This window comes from Arvicanthis niloticus, chromosome 1 (assembly GCF_011762505.2).
Source record: "Arvicanthis niloticus isolate mArvNil1 chromosome 1, mArvNil1.pat.X, whole genome shotgun sequence".
NCBI lineage: Eukaryota > Metazoa > Chordata > Mammalia > Rodentia > Muridae > Arvicanthis > Arvicanthis niloticus.
The window spans coordinates 117,216,148-117,238,591 of record NC_047658.1 but is presented as its reverse complement, the minus strand read 5'-3'; the positions used below and the strand labels follow the sequence as shown (position 1 = coordinate 117,238,591).

At 46.6% G+C, this 22,444-nt stretch overlaps 1 protein-coding gene across 3 annotated transcripts in view; it reads right to left on the bottom strand.

The window, feature by feature from the left end:
- Ahnak (AHNAK nucleoprotein) overlaps positions 1–22,444 on the bottom strand; it is an 86,688-nt gene that overhangs the window by 51,554 nt on the left and 12,690 nt on the right. For 2 of the 3 annotated variants that reach the window (XM_076916950.1, XM_076916947.1), the window contains exon 5: positions 4,665–22,362. The exons of the other annotated variant lie outside the window; for it this stretch is intronic. In XM_076916950.1, coding sequence (XP_076773065.1) covers positions 5,518–22,362 — 16,845 coding nt within the window. In that variant the 3' untranslated portion in view covers positions 4,665–5,517. Of the gene's footprint in view, positions 1–4,664; positions 22,363–22,444 lie in introns of those variants that run through there. 3 annotated transcript variants of the gene reach the window in all.

The window sequence follows — 22,444 nt, the reverse complement described above, 5'->3', positions numbered from 1 at the left end:
TCTCTCCACCCCAATTATTAGCTGTTTGTTTGTTTGTTTGTTTGTTTGTTCGTTCGTTTGTTTGTTGAGACAGGTTCTCACTATGTAGCCTTGGCTAGCCTGGCACTCAACTATGTAGACCAGGCTGACCCAGTACTCACAGAGAATCCACCTGTTTCTGCCTCCCCGGTGCTGAGATAAAAGGCGTGTGCCACGTGCTTGGCTCTAGTTTTTATTATTATTCCCTTAATACTTTCAGAGACGAGAAAATGTCTAAGATCCTAAAGATTTCAAGAGATTTTTATGCCTCCTCAAACTCCCCCTTCCTTCGGGGAACTACCACAGGGAAGAAAACAATTTTGTTTCTAAAATCTGAAAGCTTTGATTTCCCTAGGTAGGATCACTCCTTCCAGGCTCTGAATTGAGCCTCACCTCTCTGGACTATGACACGGGGTGGGTAGTGCCTGCTTTCCTGGGTGGAGCTGAGAACACAGTGTGAGATGTCCTGAGATAAAGCACTTGTGCACTAAAAGGACCTGTCTGTCCAAAAAGAAGAAGAAGAAGAAGAAGAAAGAGCTCTTCATCTGTAACCCTTTCCAACCTCAGCTGTCCTACTGGGAAGTCTTTCTGTGCTGGCCAGACCTCAAACTTGTTGTGGAAAAAAACAGAGGCATTTGTGGGGAAATGAAACCACCCTCCTAGGCAGAATGTTCCCCCACACATCTGCTGTGGCACAAGGCTGCAGCTCTGCAGGGGCGTTCAGCCGCAGGAGGCCCCTGAAGCTGCCTGACGCCACAGGGTGATCCAGAGGCTGGTAAACAGCTCATGGTATTCCCAGCTCAGTGCTGAGCATTCATGCACAGAATTCTTTGTCCTCGTGAGGAAAGACAGAAAGCTGCTGTGTGCTGCAAAGCCCTAGGCCAGAGCCCCACTTTCAAAATCCCAGCCAGAGATCATGCCAAGGCCAAGCATGCCACCAGCCTCCAGAGTACGCTTGTGAAATAAACTTGCCCAAACTTGGACTTCTCACTTGAAAACTTAGATTTACTTGTTAATTCCGAAGGAAAAACATGGCAAGATTACAGGGAAGAAGTCTGGCAAGCTCCTACTTAATTGGCACTAGTACACTTACATGCCTTTAGAAGGGTGAGTTAAAAGGCACCCAACATTACTTCTGTGAGTGTCCTACCCCCAAAGGCATCACCTGACGTGATCATGAGGAACATCATCAGACACATCAGATGAAAGAATATTGCTACAAAATGACTGGCTCCATAATGCCAGGCCAGCAAAGGGGCAGCAGGTAAAAGTATTTGCTCCCAAGAATAAGAACATGAGTTTGATCCCCAAGACCAAAGATCCCATGTTCCAGGGTTTGTCCTCTGACTTCCACATTTCACTCATGTCTCTCTCTCTCTCTCTCTCTCTCTCTCTCTCTCTCTCTCTCTCTCTCTCACACACACACACACACACACACACACACACAGACACACACACACACAGACACACACACAGACAGACACACACACAGACAGACACACACACACTCATACTCATACACCAGTTAAATTTTTTTAAAAAAATGAAAAGATATTACAGCTGCTAGGGATGGTTGTATACACTTGTAATCATAGCTTAGGAAGGCTAAGGCACAGAAGCATTGTGAGTTTGAGGCCAGCCTGAAGGACCTCCAGACCAACCTGAGTTACACAGTAAGATCTGCTAGATTGAAGAAATAGTGGCTCACACCTGTAATCCCAGAATTTGAGAGGCTGAGGCAGGGGGATGAGGCCAATCATACACAGGGAGTTTCAAGACAGCCTAGGCAACAAGTATAAGACTCTGTGTCAGACAGCATTAAAAACAAAACAAAATAAAAGATTGAAATCATGGAAAAGAGAACTAAATTCCAAGGGGGACTCAGAAACCTAGCCTGAAGCCTAGCTGGGACAAAAGGTCAGCTGTTAAGGAAACTACAGCGGTAATCAAAAAATTTATGAATGGATGATATGACTGATAGATCAAAGTAAGACTTACTGAATGTAATCATTATATTAGAATTGCATAAGAAAGTGTCCACACACTTAGGGGTTAACGTGTTGTGTCATCTGTAGTCAGCTCTCCACCAATTCAGAAAAAAAAAAAAAAAAGGTTATTATAATACCTATATATAGAGAGATTAAAGTTAAGGAGGAGTGTTAAGGATTGGAGAACACCCCTGGAGGTGGTACATGCCTTTAATCCCAGCACTCAGGAAGCAAGTAGATCTGAGTTTGAAGCCAGCCTGGACTACAGAGGGAGTTCCAGGACAGCCAGGGCTACACAGAGAAACCTGTCCTCCAAGGAGGAGGAGGAGAAAGAGGAAGAAGAGAAAGAGAAGCAGGGAAAAAGGAGGAAGGGAGGAGAATATGAGTGTACATGTGTATCACCATATTCTTTTTGCAGTTTCCCTGAAGGTTTTAATTTAAAGTGTGCATACTTTAAAAGGAGTGAGAGAAGACAGATGTGGTGTACCTTTAATCCCAGCTCCCAGGAGGCAGAAGCAGGTAGTTCTTTGAGAGTTTGAGGTCAGCCTGGTCTATATAATGAGTTTCAGGCTAGTCAGGGCTACAAAGTAAGATCTGATGGATGGGGTGGGGGTGGAGGCAAGGGAAAGAGAAATTATAAAAGAAGGGAAGGATGAAGGAAAGAACAAACGCTTTCAGTTGCATGCTTAGCTGAGTCTCCCAGGTTGTATTTAACTTAACAGCTCAGATTGTGCCCTGAAGTAGGATGTGTGGTCTGGCATGTGTGAGTCCTGGTGGAGGCTCAGTGACACTTCAGCACTGCTGTGTCTCAAAACGTTTCAGACAATACCACACAGGAAAAAGAATTACTCAGTGTTACAATCACACCTTGCTTTTCACCCAAAATGGCCCATCCATGTCACTCTCCAGCCTGCTTCCAAAGGAATCATGGACTGTTGGGTCTGGCAAGGACCTTAGAGACTTTAAATGCCTCATCCACATTACCAGGAAGTAAATAGAGGCTCACAATGGACCCTAATGTACCCAACATGGGAGATTAACTCCAGTGACTCCCAGGCCAGTGCTCTGCAGTATCTTCCAGTCCCTTTTGGCTCTTTGCACAATTGAGAAAAAACTTTATTTCCCTAAGGAAATTATTTTCCCTCTGTGTGTGTCTGCGTGCATTTATATGTGTGTATGTATCTGTCTGTCTGTCTGGTTGGGTGGCTGGCTGTCTATCTGTAGGTCAGAAAACAAACTGCAGGAGTCAGTTCTCTCCCTCCATCATTTGGATCCTGGAGATTAAACTCAGGTCATCAGTCTTTTCAGCAATCACTTTTACCTACTGAGCCCTTTCACAAGTTCAAATTATCCTTTTTTAATGTATACTTAACTCTGTATGCAATTACAACAGAGAAAGAACAAAAATATTGTTTCTGGAGATGTAGCACATTGGGTAGTATCAGCCTAGCATACCAGAGGTTCAGACTGGGTTCAATCTCCAACACCACCTAAAGCAGAGCGGTAGCATACAGAATTGTAATCCCAGCAGAGGAAGGAGAAGGATCAAGGTTATCCTCCAGCCCCTTCTGCCTCCTTCCATGCTGCTCTTCTTGTTGAGAAATGCAGGATGGAGACCTCCTGCTCTATAGTCACTGCCTCCAGCCTGAACCTGATGTAAGAATACCTGAAAGGTTCCTTGTAGTTTAATGGCCAGTTACTGCCCACCCATTCTACTCAGGACTCCCAACTGTCCCAGCCAATAAGTCACTACCTGAAGGTCTTGGGAGTCTCCTCATCTCCACTAGATGTGTTATTTCCCCCAACCCCACTCCCTTTTTCAGAGTTCAAAGCATTCTAGACTTCAGCATCCATTATGTTGTTTAGTCTGTAGAAGTCAGCAGAAGAAAATTTTGAAATCACTGGGCCTTAGACAGCATCTAGCCATGGTGCTCAAAAAGTATTTACTAAATAAGTGGACACCTCAGACTACACTAGCTATACCTCTCCTTCCTCAAGCTAAAAATAAATGAGTTGATGTGCAATTGGACAACTTGGACACGTCTGTCCAGAATATCTTCCCAATATCCCAGTGGTTATCTTCCCCAACAGTGTACACGGGTACTGGATGTGATGGCTTTCACTCAAGGAACATTGTCTCAAATTCAAGACCAGCTCAGACTACACTGAGAGTTCCAGGACAGCCTTGAATACTTCATTACAGTGTATCTCAAAATACAAAATATCTGTCTCAAAAATACGAAAAAAGAATCCTTCTGCTTCCACCCCCATGTGTTGGGATTGCAGTTGTGAACCACCACACTGGGTCTTATGAGTGTCTGGGAATTTAACCCAGGCTCTCATGCATACCAACTAGCCAAGCACTCTATGAACTGAATTACTTCCTCAGCTCCACCCCCACTTCATTTTAAAGTCTTGCTCATGCTAAGGTGAATTATGACCATTGTCCACTCTCAATTGCTCAGCAATGATGCTGCCAGTCTCCCATCATAATCAAGAAGCAAAGACTTCCTTCTGGTACCTGCACAGAGGTGATGCCTTAAAGTCACTAACAAAACTAGCAATAGCGTCTGGTGGATCAAGTCTGAACCATAAGGGCTATGTGTGCAGCCTCCCTTGGCTTCATTCCTTCAACACAGAATGCAAGAGCACAATACATCATGGTTAATAAAGAGCTTTATTTGGCTTGTACAGCATCGATTTTCATACATTCTGAATTAATTTGCCATTAAAGTGCCAGACATTTCCTTAATCATGATGGCATTTGTTAAAAGAAATCGGAACTTTTCTCAGGACATTGCAGTCATGAATGAACACTTTTCTTACCAAACCCAAAATGTAAGCCCCTTACATTGACCTGGTGGGTTGGATAATTTGCAAACAGATTCAAATCCCCTCTCACCTTGAGCACCAAACACATCTGGGGATTAAAAAGTCATGCTACAGAAATTGAGCAACAACCACCCACTGGCTGCCACCTCCTCAGGGCCATGCCAGGGCTTCCCTGTTTGTACAGGTCTAACCTTCAGAGCAATTAAGACCTTGCCCCCTCTGCCACCTTTTATCCCACCCTCCCTTACTCACAAAAGCCCCCAAAGTCATTACAATGAAAAAAGAGTGGGTTTCCATTACCCAGGTACTAACGATGTTCAGTAAAAATAAGGAAGATAAACACAAAAGCTTGCTTAGTAAACACGAGCTCTCAGCGTTCAATGCAAAAAACAAAGAAAAAAAGAAAAAGAAAGAAAAGAAAAAGAAACCAAAAAAGCTGAAATCTTAAGGCAAATGCTGTTCACTTTGCACTTGGGCCAGAAGAACTTAGAACTGTTTACCTAGCTGCAGAGTCCCAGGAGCCTACAGGCGCTTGGTTTGTCAGCACTTGCCACTGGCAGAGGCAAGTTCTTTGCATTATTGCTGAGGCTATTGGGGTGTTTCTCTTTGGAGTTTATATACAAACACACCCAAGGCTGATGGTTTTATATGTATATATATGTACATGCATGAAGGCCCACTACTCTTTCTTTGTGGAAACTGATAATTCTACCTCAGGAAGCTGGATGCCAACCTTAGTCCCACTGTCGTTGCTAGAGGAGGAAGACAGTCGGGACTTCTTCGAGGCCAAGGACACTCCACTCCCCTGTAACTTGCCTGCCTCATCATCACTCCCAGTAACCTCATAATGACCTTTGCTCTTTGACCCCAAGCCACCAAAGGTACCAAATTTCAGCTTCCCATGTTTGCCTTTAACTTCTCCACCTGCAAACTCCAAAGTCCCAGTTGGGGTGGAAGGCGCTGAGAACTCCCTCTCATCACTGAAGGAGTTGGAGCGGTGTCTTGGCTTCTTACTTTTAAATAGAGAGAATTTGCCTTTGGGTGAAGATGCTTCAGCTTCCACTTCTCCCTCCAGAGAGCCCAAGCTGGCCTTTGAGCTCTTCAGGTCCCCTTTGGACCCAGAAATGGATGCTTCTGGTGAGCCAGTGACACCACCTTTCCCTTTAGGTTTAGAAAAGGTAAACTTGGGCATTTTGATTTTGGATTTTTTAAGTTTTACTTCAGACTCTTCCCACTCGCCTTCTCCAGCACCAGCCTGCACACTGGCCTCCACTTTAGGGAAGTTGACATCCACCCCTACTTCTCTACCAATGAGCTCACGGCCAGAGAAGGTGAACTTAGGGATCTTCATCTTGGGGAATGTTACTTTTCCAGATCCACTTTCCAAGTGACCTTCAGGCCCAGACACATTCAGCCCGGGACCCTGGAGCCCAATCTGGCCCCCTTTCACATCTCCTTCTATCTTTGGTCCTGAGAAATGAAGGTTCCCAGCAAGTTTAGATGTATCCAAGTTTAGAGAAGAGGAGACTTGGGGTCCCTTCCACTCAACTCCAGAGCCTTTGACACTCATATGCCCTTCACCCAGGTTGATATCTGGGACACTGACACCTCCTGAAACATCTACACCTCCTTTGACTTTGGGGCCTTTCAAGCTGACACCAAAATCTGACTCAGGAGACGCCACATTAAAGGAAGGCCCCTTGACACTGATATCAGGAACAGCCCCATGGAGACCTATTCCTGAACCTTTCATCTCTCCTTTAATTTCGGGACCAGAAATCTGCCCTGATGAGAGTTTCACATCACATCCAGAAGCCTTAATCCCAGGCATTTGGAGGTTTCCTTCTGGGCCTTGAATGCTGATGCCTGGAAGACCTCCCCCAATCGCTGGGCCTTTCAGTTCACCAGCAGCCCCGAGGTTCCCCTTCACTTTTGGTCCTTCCAAATTAAAGTCCATGTTTGGTGCTGAGATCTGAGGCCCTTTCAGGTTCACATCCATCCCTGACCCCTTAAGTTCTCCACAAACTTGTGGACCCTTAATGTTAATGTCCAAGTCAGATCCCGGAGTAGAGACGCCAAACTGAGGCAGCTTCATGTGAGGAAATTTGACACCACCTTCTAAGGCCTCCAAGTTAATATCAGGAGTACCCACAGATACTTTAGGGCATTTGATGTCTCCAGACACAGCCAGGTCTCCCTGTAGACTTGGTCCCTTCAGTGTCACATCTGGTGCCACCACATTGAGTGCTGTTGCGGCATCAATCCCCAACACTTTCATACCATCTGCTCCTATCTGTATTTTTCCATCAACACCTCTGAGGTCAAGACCTGGGGCATGCAGCTTCATGCTGGGACCGGAGGCACCCAGGTCTCCCTTCAAACTTGGTCCTTTCAAGTTCAGGTCAAGATCAGGCCCAGATACTTTTGGCATAGAGAGGTCCACAGAAGGCAAGTCCACTCCTGGGCCTTTTAGAGACATATCAGGCCCTTCAAGCTTAACATCTGGTGTGCTCAAACCTCCTTCAAGAGAGGGCATCTGGGCATGGATCTCAGTGCTCCCACCTTCCATCTTCACACCAGGGGCACTGATCTTGGGCAATGAAAACTTAGGAAACTTGATTTTTCCTTCTGGACCTTGCAGATCTACATCAGTTCCTTCGAGACCCACACTGGGAACATCACCCTTTATCTTTGGTCCTTTCAACTTAACATTCACATCGGGTATGGAGACTTGAGGAGCAGAAACACTAAAAGAGGGTGCTTTGATTTTACCTTCCGGGCCTTCAATGTTGACGTCAGGTGTGTCCAAGTTTGCCTGCACCTTGGGCCCTTTCAAGTTGCCCTCTATCTTTGGCCCTGAGGCCTCCACACCTGGCACCTTGAACTTGGGAGCCTTCACATGAATATCAGGACCTTCCACATTCATCCCTGGCGAGGAAATATTCACATCTGGCACCTTGATTTCACCCTCCAGCTTGGCGGTAGGTAGGGGAGCCTCTGCTTTAAATTTAGGTGACTTAATGTCAAATTCTACATCTGGAAAGTACATTTTTCCAAACATAGTTTTCTTGACTTTGGGAGATTTTACTTCAGCTTTAAGTGCAGCATCAGGCCCTGCAACACTGACGTCCATATCTGGAGCTTTGAGACTGGCATCAATCTCACCTCCAGGAATATTCAAATCAAATCCCTGTTTTTTGGCCTTAACCTTAGGACCACTCATGTGAATTTTAGGCATTTTAAACTTGCTTTTCTTGCCCTTGCCACCAATGTTTATCTCAGGAGTCTCAACACTCAGCTCCGCTTCAGGGACAGTCACATCAACTACGGGTGTCTTGGTGTCAGCTTTGGGACTTTTGGCACCAAATCCAAACTTGGGTTTCTTAAATTTCGGAACTTTAACATCTGGCCCCTCAATGTTAACATCTGGACTCTCCATGTGGACATCTAAGCTTGGAGTTTCTAGATCAACTTTAGGCCCCTTGAGGTCTACTTCACCACTTCCTAACTTAGGCCCAGAAATGCCAACTTTTGGTGTCTTGAGGTGCACATTAGCATCAGGCCCAGTTATTTTAGGAACAGATACCTCCAGTGATGGCATCTTCAAGTTAGGACCACTAAGTTTAGCATCAGGACCTTCAAAATCCAGACCTGGACCTTTCAGGTCTATTTCAGGTCCTTTGAGGGTACCTTCAATCTTAGGAACAGATCCATCAAAGGCTCCTTTTACTTTGGGTCCTTTTAACTCCAGATCAACATCAGGCATGGAGATCTTGGGAGCTTTGATGTTAATCTCAGGCATCCTGAATTTGGGGCCTTTCACCTTCATATCTGGACCTTCAACATTCACATCTGGAACATCAATGTCCACCTTGGGTCCTGAGACATCAAGGTCAGCCTTGGGCAGGTTCACATCTACTTCTGGACCCTCCCCTTTGAAGCCAGGCATGCTGAACTTGGGCATTTTCACCTTGGGCATCTTCAGGTGCCAGTCTGGACCATGAACATCCACATCTGGAACATCAATGTCCACTTTGGGGCCTTTGATGTCAACCTCTGGCCCTTTGAGGTCACCTTCCACATTTGGTAGGGAAACATCTACATCACCCTTCACTTTGGGTCCCTTAAGATGTAAATCGATGTCAGGCATGGAAATCTTGGGAGCCTTGATGTTCATCTCGGGCATCTTGAACTTGGGGCCCTTCAGTTTTGCATCCGGACCTTCAATATTCACATCTGGAACATCAATGTCCACCTTGGGTCCTGAGACATCAAGGTCAGCCTTGGGCAGGTTCACATCTACTTCTGGACCCTCCCCTTTGAAGCCAGGCATGCTGAACTTGGGCATTTTAACCTTGGGCATCTTCAGGTGCCAGTCTGGGCCCTGCACATCCACATCTGGAACATCAATGTCCACTTTGGGGCCTTTGATGTCAACTTCAGGAACTTTAATCTCACCTTCTACTTTGGGCAGAGACATGTCCACATCACCCTTCACCTTTGGCCCTTTCAGATTCAGGTCAACTTCTGGCATTGAGATCTTGGGTGCCTTGAGGTGGAGATCAGGCATTTTAAACTTAGGGCCCTTCAGTTTCCCTTCTGGACCATGAATGTCAATATCAGGAGTGTCGATGTCCAGTTTAGGGCCTTTGACATCCACTTTGGGACCTTTCAAGTCCCCTTCAGGTTTAGGAATAGAAATGTCCAAATCTCCTTTTATCTTAGGTCCTTTCATGTTCAAATCAATGTCACTCATTGAGATTTGTGGGGTTTTGAAATGGACATCAGGCACCTTAAATTTGGGGCCTTTGAGTTTTCCTTCAGGACACTCAATGTCTATTTCTGGCCCTTTTAGATCACCTTCAACCTTAGGGAGTGCAAGGTCCACATCTCCCTTAACCTTAGGCCCTCTCAGATTTAAGTCAAAGTCAGGCATGGAGATCTTGGGAGCTTTGATATGCATGTCTGGAATTTTAAATTTGGGTCCCTTTAATTTTCCTTCTGGACCTTCAATGTTGACATCAGGAGTGTCAATATCCACACTAGGGCCCTTAATATCAATACCAGGACCCTTTAGTTCACCTTCCATTTTAGGCAAGGAAACATCGACATCTCCCTTCACTTTAGGACCTTTCAGATGCAAATCCAAGTCAGGCATAGAGATTTTGGGTGCTTTAATGTTCATCTCAGGCATCTTGAATTTGGGACTCTTCACTTTTACATTTGGCCCTCCAACATTCACATCTGGAACATCAATGTCCACCTTGGGTCCTGAGACATCAAGGTCAGCCTTGGGCAGGTTCACATCTACTTCTGGACCCTCCCCTTTGAAGCCAGGCATGCTGAACTTGGGCATTTTCACCTTGGGCATCTTCAGGTGCCAGTCTGGACCATGAACATCCACATCTGGAACATCAATGTCCACTTTGGGGCCTTTGATGTCAACCTCTGGCCCTTTGAGGTCACCTTCCACATTTGGTAGGGAAACATCTACATCACCCTTCACTTTGGGTCCCTTAAGATGTAAATCTGGCATGGAGATCTTAGGAGCCTTGATGTTCATCTCCGGCATCTTGAACTTGGGGCCCTTTAGTTTTGCATCTGGACCTTCAATATTCACATCTGGAACATCAATGTCCACCTTGGGTCCTGAGACATCAAGGTCAGCCTTAGATAGGCTCACATCTACTTCTGGACCCTCCCCTTTGAAGCCAGGCATGCTGAACTTGGGCATTTTCACCTTGGGCATCTTCAGGTGCCAGTCTGGACCATGAACATCCACATCTGGAACATCAATGTCCACTTTGGGGCCTTTGATGTCAACCTCTGGCCCTTTGAGGTCACCTTCCACATTTGGTAGGGAAACATCTACATCACCCTTCACTTTGGGTCCCTTAAGATGTAAATCTGGCATGGAGATCTTAGGAGCCTTGATGTTCATCTCCGGCATCTTGAACTTGGGGCCCTTCAGTTTTGCATCTGGACCTTCAATATTCACATCTGGAACATCAATGTCCACCTTGGGTCCTGAGACATCAATGTCAGCCTTGGGCAGGTTCACATCTACTTCTGGACCCTCTCCTTTGAAGCCAGGCATGCTGAACTTGGGCATTTTCACCTTGGGCATCTTCAGGTGCCAGTCTGGACCATGAACATCCACATCCGGAGCATTGATGTCCACTTTGGGGCCTTTGATGTCAACCTCTAGCCCTTTGAGGTCACCTTCCACATTTGGTAGGGAAACATCTACATCACCCTTCACTTTGGGTCCCTTAAGATGTAAATCTGGCATGGAGATCTTAGGAGCCTTGATGTTCATCTCCGGCATCTTGAACTTGGGGCCCTTCAGTTTTGCATCTGGACCTTCAATATTCACATCTGGAACATCAATGTCCACCTTGGGTCCTGAGACATCAATGTCAGCCTTGGGCAGGTTCACATCTACTTCTGGACCCTCTCCTTTGAAGCCAGGCATGCTGAACTTGGGCATTTTCACCTTGGGCATCTTCAGGTGCCAGTCTGGACCATGAACATCCACATCCGGAGCATTGATGTCCACTTTGGGGCCTTTGATGTCAACTTCAGGAACTTTAATCTCACCTTCCACTTTGGGCAGAGACACGTCCACATCACCCTTCACTTTTGGGCCTTTCAGGTTTAAGTCAATGTCAGGCATGGAGATCTTGGGAGCCTTGATGTTCATCTCAGGCATCTTGAACTTGGGGCCCTTCAGTTTTGCATCTGGACCTTCAATATTCACATCTGGAACATCAATGTCCACCTTGGGTCCTGAGACATCAACGTCAGCCTTAGGTAGGCGCACATCTACTTCTGGACCCTCCCCTTTGAAGCCAGGCATGCTGAACTTGGGCATTTTTATCTTGGGCATCTTCAGGTGCCAGTCTGGACCATGAACATCCACATCTGGAACATCAATGTCCACTTTGGGGCCTTTGATGTCAACCTCTGGCCCTTTGAGGTCACCTTCTACCTTAGGTAGAGAAACATCTACATCACCCTTCACTTTGGGTCCCTTAAGATGTAAATCAATGTCAGGCATGGAGATCTTAGGAGCTTTGATGTTCATCTCCGGCATCTTGAACTTAGGACCCTTCAGTTTTGCATCTGGACCTTCAATATTCACATCTGGAACATCAATGTCCACCTTGGGTCCTGAGACATCAATGTCAGCCTTGGGCAAGTTCACATCTACTTCTGGACCCTCTCCTTTGAATCCAGGCATGCTGAACTTGGGCATTTTCACCTTGGGCATCTTCAGGTGCCAGTCTGGGCCCTGCACATCCACATCTGGAACATCAATGTCCACTTTGGGGCCTTTGATGTCAACTTCAGGAACTTTAATCTCACCTTCCACTTTGGGCAGAGACACGTCCACATCACCCTTCACTTTGGGGCCTTTCAGGTTTAAGTCAATGTCAGGCATGGAGATCTTGGGAGCCTTGATGTTCATCTCCGGCATCTTGAACTTGGGGCCCTTCAGTTTTGCATCTGGACCTTCAATATTCACATCTGGAACATCAATGTCCACCTTGGGTCCTGAGACATCAATGTCAGCCTTGGGCAGGTTCACATCTACTTCTGGGCCCTCCCCTTTGAAGCCAGGCATGCTGAACTTGGGCATTTTCACCTTGGGCATCTTCAGGTGCCAGTCTGGACCATGAACATTCACATCTGGAACATCAATGTCCACTTTGGGGCCTTTGATGTCAACTTCAGGAACTTTAATCTCACCTTCCACTTTGGGCAGAGACACATCCACATCACCCTTCACTTTGGGGCCTTTCAGATTTAAGTCAATGTCAGGCATGGAGATCTTGGGAGCCTTGATGTTCACCTCAGGCATCTTAAATTTGGGACCTTTTAAGCTTCCCTCTGGACATTCCACATTGAGATCTGGGCCCTCAATATTCATACTGGGACCTTCTATATTGATGTCTCCTTTTGGCAAATCCACAGAAACATCAGGTCCTTCTGCTTTTAAGCCAGGCACGCTGAACTTGGGCATTTTCATCTTGGGCATCTTCAGATTCCATTCTGGACCATGAACATCCACATCTGGTGCATTAAGTTGAACATCTGGTGCTTTAATGTCCATTTTGGGACCTTTGAAGTCTCCTTCTAAATTTGGGCCTGTTGCATCTAAGTCTCCTTTGACTTTAGGACCTTTCAAGTTTAGCTCCACATCAGGCATGGAGACTTTGGGAGATGAAATGCTCAGGAAAGGCATTTTAAACTTGGATCCTTTTACTTTACCTTGGACTTCAACGTCTGGAGCATTAATATCAACTTTTGGAGCTGTTATATCAACATCTGGCTTTTTAAGTTTGACATCCACTTCAGGTGTCTGAACTTTGGACCCAGAAAAATTAAACTTAGGAAGCTTAAAACGAGATTTCTTTGCTTTCCCATCTATATTGACCTTAGGAGCAGAAATGTCCACTTCTGGGCCTTTCACATCCACCTTTGGAGTTTTAATGTCACCCTCCAGTTTGGGTCCAGAGATATCAACATCTCCCTTGACCTTTGAGCCCTTTAAATTCAAGTCAATTTCTGGCATGGAGATTTTGGGCATGTTTACATGCATATCGGGTATTTTCAGTTTGGAACCTTTTAATTTGCCCTCAGGACCATGAATTTCAATATCTGGAGCATTTACATCTAATTTTGGGCCCTTTATGTCAAGAGAAGGGCCTTTCAAATCACCCTCTATATTTGGAAGGGAAACATCCACATCTCCTTTCACATTGGGGCCTTTAAGATTAAGATTCATGTCTGGCATGGAGATCTTAGGAGCCTTGATGTTCATCTCCGGCATCTTGAACTTAGGACCCTTCAGTTTTGCATCCGGACCTTCAATATTCACATCTGGAACATCAATGTCCACCTTGGGTCCTGAGACATCAAGGTCAGCCTTGGGCAGGTTCACATCTACTTCTGGACCCTCCCCTTTGAAGCCAGGCATGCTGAACTTGGGCATTTTCATCTTGGGCATCTTCAGGTGCCAGTCTGGACCATGAACATCCACATCTGGAACATCAATGTCCACTTTGGGCCCTTTGATGTCAACTTCAGGAACTTTAATTTCACCTTCCACTTTGGGCAGAGACACGTCCACATCACCCTTCACTTTGGGGCCTTTCAGGTTTAAGTCAATGTCAGGCATTGAGATCTTAGGAGCCTTGATGTTCATCTCAGGCATCTTGAACTTAGGGCCTTTTAATTTTGCATCTGGACCTTCAATATTCACATCTGGAACATCAATGTCCACTTTGGGGCCTTTGATGTCAACCTCTGGCCCTTTGAGGTCACCTTCCACTTTGGGCAGAGAGATGTCCACATCACCCTTCACTTTGGGACCCTTAAAATGTAAATCTGGCATGGAGATCTTGGGAGCCTTGATGTTCATCTCAGGCATCTTGAACTTGGGGCCCTTCAGTTTTGCATCTGGACCTTCAATATTCACATCTGGAACATCAATGTCCACCTTGGGTCCTGAGACATCAAGGTCAGCCTTAGGTAGGCTCACATCCACTTCTGGACCCTCCCCTTTGAAGCCAGGCATGCTGAACTTGGGCATTTTCACCTTGGGCATCTTCAGGTGCCAGTCTGGACCATGAACATCCACATCTGGAACATCAATGTCCACTTTGGGGCCTTTGATGTCAACCTCTGGCCCTTTGAGGTCACCTTCCACATTTGGTAGGGAAACATCTACATCACCCTTCACTTTGGGTCCCTTAAGATGTAAATCTGGCATGGAGATCTTGGGAGCCTTGATGTTCATCTCAGGCATCTTGAACTTGGGGCCCTTCAGTTTTGCATCCGGACCTTCAATATTCACATCTGGAACATCAATGTCCACCTTGGGTCCTGAGACATCAATGTCAGCCTTGGGCAGGTTCACATCTACTTCTGGACCCTCTCCTTTGAAGCCAGGCATGCTGAACTTGGGCATTTTCACCTTGGGCATCTTCAGGTGCCAGTCTGGACCATGAACATCCACATCTGGAACATCGATGTCCACTTTGGGGCCTTTGATGTCAACTTCAGGAACTTTAATCTCACCTTCCACTTTGGGCAGAGACACGTCCACATCACCCTTCACTTTTGGGCCTTTCAGGTTTAAGTCAATGTCAGGCATGGAGATCTTGGGAGCCTTGATGTTCATCTCCGGCATCTTGAACTTGGGGCCCTTCAGTTTTGCATCTGGACCTTCAATGTTCACATCTGGAACATCAATGTCCACCTTGGGTCCTGAGACATCAACGTCAGCCTTGGGCAGGTTCACATCTACTTCTGGGCCCTCCCCTTTGAAGCCAGGCATGCTGAACTTGGGCATTTTTATCTTGGGCATCTTCAGGTGCCAGTCTGGGCTCTGCACATCCACATCTGGAGCATTGATGTCCACTTTAGGGCCTTTGATGTCAACCTCTGGGCCTTTGAGGTCACCTTCTACCTTAGGTAGAGAAACATCTACATCACCCTTCACTTTGGGTCCCTTAAGATGTAAGTCAATGTCAGGCATGGAGATCTTGGGGGCTTTGATGTTCATCTCAGGCATTTTGAACTTTGGGCCTTTCAATTTGCCCTCTGGTCCTTCAATCTCAAGGTCTGGCTCGCTCATGTGCACATTTGGCCCTTTGATGTCTCCTTCCAATTTGGGAACATCTACATCCACTTCCCCCTTTATCTTTGGACTCTTTAAGTGAAGATCAATGTCTGGCATGGAGATTTTGGGAGTTTTGAAGTGCATGTCTGGCATCTTAAACTTTGGGCTTTTCCATTTACCTTCTGGGCCTTCCACAGCTACTTCTGGTAAGTTTGCATCTAATTTGGGGCCCTTGACATCCACTTCTGGACCCTTTAATTCTCCTTCAAGCTTTGGGGCTGAAACATCAATATCTCCTTTGATTTTAGGACCCTTTAAATTGAAATCAACATCAGGCATGGAGATCTTGGGGGCCTTGAAGTGCATGTCAGGCATCTTAAACTTCGGGCCCTTCAGCTTCCCTTCTGGACCTTCAATATTCACATCTGGAACATCAATGTCCACCTTGGGTCCTGAGACATCGAGGTCAGCCTTAGGCAGGCTCACATCTACTTCTGGGCTCTCTCCTTTGAAGCCAGGCATGCTGAACTTGGGCATTTTCATCTTGGGCATCTTCAGGTGCCAGTCTGGACCATGAACATCCACATCTGGGGCATTGATGTCCACTTTAGGGCCTTTGATGTCCACATCTGGCACTTTCATTTCACCTTCTATCTTGGGCACTGCCACATCCATGTCCCCCTTGACTTTGGGGCCTTTCAGATGTAAGTCCACATCAGGCATGGAGATCTTGGGGGCTTTGAAGTGCATGTCAGGCATCTTGAACTTGGGGCCTTTCAACTTTGCTTCAGGACATTCCAGATCAACATCAGGCACTTCCACATCCACACTTGGGCCTTTTAATTCTCCCTCTAATTTTGGCACTGCCACATCCATGTCCCCCTTGACTTTGGGGCCTTTCAGATGCAAGTCCACATCAGGCATGGAGATCTTAGGGGCCTTGAAATGCATGTCAGGCATCTTGAACTTGGGGCCTTTCAACTTTGCTTCAGGGCATTCCAGATCAACATCAGGAACTTTCACATCCACACTTGGGCCTTTTAATTCTCCCTCTAATTTTGGCACTGCCACATCCATGTCCCCCTTGACTTTAGGGCCCTTCAGATGCAAGTCCACATCAGGCATGGAGATCTTGGGGGCCTTGAAGTGCATGTCAGGCATCTTAAACTTCGGGCCCTTCAGCTTCCCTTCTGGACCTTCAATATTCACATCTGGAACATCAATGTCCACCTTGGGTCCTGAGACATCAAGATCAGCCTTAGGCAGGCTTACATCTACTTCTGGGCCCTCTCCTTTGAAGCCAGGCATGCTGAACTTGGGCATTTTCATCTTGGGCATCTTCAGGTGCCAGTCTGGACCATGAACATCCACATCTGGGGCATTGATGTCCACTTTAGGGCCTTTGATGTCCACATCTGGCACTTTCATTTCACCTTCTATCTTGGGCACTGCCACATCCATGTCCCCCTTGACTTTGGGGCCTTTCAGATGTAAGTCCACATCAGGCATGGAGATCTTGGGGGCTTTGAAGTGCATGTCAGGCATCTTGAACTTGGGGCCTTTCAACTTTGCTTCAGGACATTCCAGATCAACATCAGGCACTTCCACATCCACACTTGGGCCTTTTAATTCTCCCTCTAATTTTGGCACTGCCACATCCATGTCCCCCTTGACTTTGGGGCCTTTCAGATGCAAGTCCACATCAGGCATGGAGATCTTAGGGGCCTTGAAATGCATGTCAGGCATCTTGAACTTGGGGCCTTTCAACTTTGCTTCAGGACATTCCAGATCAACATCAGGAACTTTCACATCCATATTTGGCCCTTTGATATCAACGTGAGGACCTCTGAGATCAGCTTCCATTTCTGGCACAGAAGCATCTATCTCTCCTTTCAGTTTGGGCCCCTTCAAATTTAAGTCCACATCAGGCATGGAGATCTTGGGAGCCTTGATATTCAACTTGGGCATCTTAAATTTGGAGCCTTTCAGTTTTCCTTCTGGACCCTCAACATCCAAGTCAGGAACATCAATGTCTACTTTGGGCCCTGAGACATCAATGTCAGCCTTAGGCAGGTTCACATCTACTTCTGGACCCTCTGCTTTGAAACCAGGCATGCTGAACTTGGGCATTTTCATCTTGGGCATCTTCAGGTGCCAGTCTGGACCATGAACATCCACATCTGGGGCATTGATGTCCACTTTAGGGCCTTTGATGTCCACATCTGGCACTTTCATTTCACCTTCTATCTTGGGCACTTCCACATCCATGTCCCCCTTGACTTTGGGGCCTTTCAGGTGTAAATCTACATCAGGCATGGAGATCTTAGGGCCTTTGAAGTGCATGTCAGGCATCTTAAACTTGGGACCCTTCAGCTTCCCTTCTGGACATTCAATATCAATATCACCAACATCCACATCAACTTCAGGACCTTTCAAATCTCCCTCCACTTTTGGAAGAGAAACATCTACACCACTTTTCAATTTAGGTCCTTTCAAATTAAGCCCAACATCAGGCATAGATATCTTATGTGTCTGTATATTCATGCTTGGCATCTTGAACTTGGGACCCTTTAGTTTTCCTTCTGGACCTTCAATATTCACATCTGGAACTTCAATGTCCACCTTAGGTCCTGAGACATCAATGTCAGCCTTGGGCAGGTTGACATCTACTTCTGGGCCCTCTCCTTTGAAGCCAGGCATGCTGAACTTGGGCATTTTTATCTTAGGCATCTTCAGGTGCCAGTCTGGGCCCTGCACATCCACATCTGGTGCCTCTACTTTGGGGCCTTTGATGTCAACAGCAGGAGCTTTTATTTCTCCTCCCACTTTTGGAACTGAGGCATCATATTCTGCTTTTACTTTAGGACCTTTCAAATTCAAGCTAACATCCGGCATGGATATCTTCTGAGGCTTTATGTTCATTTCTGGCATCTTAAATTTTGGACCTTTTAGTTTTGTATCTGGACCTTCAATATTTACATTTGGAACATCAATGTCTACCTTGGGTCCTGAAACATCAATGTTGGCCTTAGGGGTGTCTATTTCTAGGCCCTCTCCTTTGAAGCCAGGCATACTGAACTTGGGCATTTTCATCTTAGGCATCTTCAGGTGCCAGTCTGGGCCATGAACCTCAACATCTGGAGCATCAATGCCAACTTTTGGCCCTTTAATGTCCACTTCTGGCACTTTTATTTCACCCTGTACCTCAGGCAATGATGCATCTACATCTGCTTTTCCTTTGGGCCCCTTAATATTCAAGTCCACATCAGGCATGGAGATCTTGGGGGCCTTGAAGTGCATGTCAGGCATCTTAAACTTCGGGCCCTTCAGCTTCCCTTCTGGTCCCTCGATGCTCACATCTGGGGCCTCAATATCAACTTTGGGTCCTGCGACATCAATGTCAGCCTTAGGCAGGTTCACATCCACTTCTGGACCCTCTGCTTTGAAACCAGGCATGCTGAACTTGGGCATTTTCATCTTGGGCATCTTCAGGTGCCAGTCTGGGCCCTGCACATCCACATCTGGGACATCAATGTCCACTTTGGGGCCTTTGATGTCCACATCTGGAACTTTCATTTCACCTTCTATCTTAGGTACTGTCATATCCATGTCCCCTTTGACTTTGGGGCCTTTCATGTTTAAGTCCACATCCGGCATTGAAATCTTTGGGGCTTTGAAATGCATGTCAGGCATCTTAAACTTGGGGCCCTTCAGCTTTCCTTCTGGTCCCTCGATGCTCACATCTGGGGCCTCAATATCAACTTTAGGTCCTGAGACATCAATAGTAGCCTTAGGCAAGCTCACATCTACATCTGGGCCCTCACCTTTGAGAGTAGGCATACTGAACTTGGGCATTTTCATCTTTGGCATCTTCAGGCTCCAGTCTTGGCCTTGTCCATCAACTTTTGGTGCTTTAATATCTACATTCGGACCTTTAATGTCCACATCTGGAACTTTCATCTCTCCCTCTATTTTTGGTGCAGACATATCTAGATCTCCTTTCATTTTGGGTCCTTTGAGTTCCACGTCCACATCTGGTAGAGACACCTTTGGAGCCTTGAAGTGCATCTCAGGCATCTTAAATTTGGGGCCTTTCAACTTCCCTTCTGGCCCCTCAAGGTTCAAATCTGGAGCACTGATATCTAGCTTTGGTACAGAAATGTCCACATCAGCCTTGGGCATGCTCACATCCAACTCTGGGCCTTCTCCTCTGAGACTAGGCATGCTGAATTTGGGCATTTTAATCTTTGGCATTTTCAAGTTCCAATCAGGACCATGAACATCAACATCTGGAGCACTGACATCTACTTTGGGGCCTCTCAAGTCTCCTTCCAGCTTTGGCATTGTGACTTCATATTCTCCTTTTACCTTGGGACCTTTCATATGCAAATCCACATCAGGCATGGATATCTTTGGGGCCTTGATATTCATCTCAGGCATCTTCAGCTTAGGTCCCTTCAGTTTTCCTTCAGGTCCTTCGGCATTCACATCCGGAACTTTGACATCCACCGTGGGTCCTGAGACATCAATGTCGGCCTTCGGGAGATTCACCTCCACTTCTGGGCTCTCTGCCTTGAAGCCTGGCATTCCAAACTTGGGCATTTTTATCTTGGGCGTCTTCATATGCCATTCAGGACCTTGGACATCTACGTTTGGAACATCAATGTCCACTTTAGCACTTTTAAGTTCAACATCAGGAACTTTAATCTCACCTTCTGCCCTTGGTACTGTGACATCATATTCTCCCTTTACACTGGGGCCTTTTAAGTGTAAGTCCACATCTGGCATGGAGATCTTTGGAGCTCTGATATTCATTTCAGGCATTTTAAACTTATGCCCTTTCAACTTCCCTTCTGGTCCTTCAATGCTTACATCTGGAGCACTGACCTCCACCTTAGTCCCAGAAATGCCAATGTCAGCCTTGGGCAGGTTCACATCCACTTCTGGACACTCTGCTTTGAACCCTGGCACACTGAATTTGGGCATTTTCATCTTGGGAATCTTCAGGTCTGGGCCATGAACATCCATTTGTGGGGTGTCAATGTCTACTTTGGGGCCTTTCAGTTCTCCTTCAAGCTTTGGTGTTGTTACATCATACTCTCCCTTCACCTTTGGCCCTTTGATATTCAGATCCACATCAGGCTTAGAAATCTTTGGAGTCTTGACACTTACTTCAGGAAGATTAATATCAGGGCCTTTAAGTTTGCCCCCCAGACCTTCCATGTTGACATTTGGAGCTTCTACATTTACCTTAGGTCCTGAAATACTGATATCTCCTTTAGGCAGAGTAACATTTACATCTGGGCCTTCTCTGACTCCTGGGACACTGAACTTGGGCATCTTCAAGTTCCACTCTGGACCATGAACTTCCACATCTGGGGCACGGATGTCCATTTTGGGGCCTTTGACATCAACTTCAGGACCTTTGGCTTTTCCTTCTACTTTGGGGAGAATAACATCTACACCTCCTTTCCCTTTAGGTGTAGCTACATTTAAGTCTACATCTGCCATGGAAATCCTACAGGTTCCTATTTTTCCAGAAGGGCTGCTGAGCTTGGGACCTGTCAAGGTACCCTCTAAGTCTGGTGTCTCTATGTCCACTCTGGAGCCTTTAACTGCCACCTGAGGGCCTTTAACATCACCTTTCACCTCGGGAGTTGATACCTTCATATTTCCTTTTAGTTTACAGGATCCAAGGCTCAGATCCACATCCTGCATGGAGATTTTAGGTTTCTGGACAATCATTTCAGGAGTCTTGACTTTAGCACCCTTCATCTTCCCTTCGAGCCCACCAGTAGCAATCTCAGGCAGATTGACATCCCCAGAGACCCCAGGAAGGGTCACTTCACCTGTGGGCAGTACCACATCAAGGCCAACTCCCTCTCCCTTTGAACCTGATGCAGAGAATTTAGGGACTTTCATCTTGGGCACATTCAGTTTGCCCCCTAGCCCATGAACATCAACATCAGGGCTTCCGATTTCTACACTGGGACCAGTGATGCTGCCCTCAATTTTGGAAGCACAGGCATCCATTCCTATGTTCCCTTGCAGCTTTGTACCTTTCAGGCCTAAGTCACCCTCAAGTGATGCCCCAGTGATTTGGGGACCCTTCAGCTTCCCCTCAAGCCCCTCAATATTGACAGAGGAGGTACTTACTTCCAGATGAGGAGTCTGGATATTTTTCCCAATAGCCAAGCCTGGCTTGTCACCTTTGTGTCCCATAGAGAATTCAGGTGCAGAAACATTCAGCCCTACCTCTGGTATCTGGCCCTCCAGGCCTGCTGAGACACCAAATTTTGGCATCTTCATGGTAGGAATTTTAATTTTCCCAATATCACCACTCTGGAAGGATGGGCCCTGTACCTCTACTGAGCCAGCCCCAAGAGAAGACGAAACGTCCACTCCTGGAACTTGGATCCCTCCTTTGCCACCCAAGTCCAAGCCTTTTGCTTTGACATTGACATCTAGGCTTCCCACCTTTGTTCCAGGCATAGTGACCTGGAATTTTGAGTGGCCAGCACCTTCAAGCTCTGGTCCTGAAGCAGAAATGGCACCTGCCTGGATATCCACAGCAGAGCCTGTGGTTGGAGAGGCTGCCCCAGATCCCGAGGGCAGTCGGATCACTGTTTTCCCGGGTTGGGTTTCCACATCTGTGTTGGAGATTTCAGTCACTTCATGCCTTGGTATCTTGATCATGAACTCAGGGCTGCTGATGTCAATGTCCTTCACTCCTTCCCGACCGGTCACATCCACAGTGTAGGCTGTCACCCTTCTGGTCACTGTGATGGTACGGCTCTGGGTCTCCCCAAGGTCCCCTTCTACTCCATCCTCCGACCTCAGGCGTGGTTTGATCTTTGTGGTATAGATGCGCTGGTAGTCCTCATCGTCACCGCTCTGCAGAAAGACATGCCCGGCAGAGGTTGCAGCAAAGCCTGCCTGAATTGGCAGACGCTGGGCTGCAGCCCAGCCGACAACA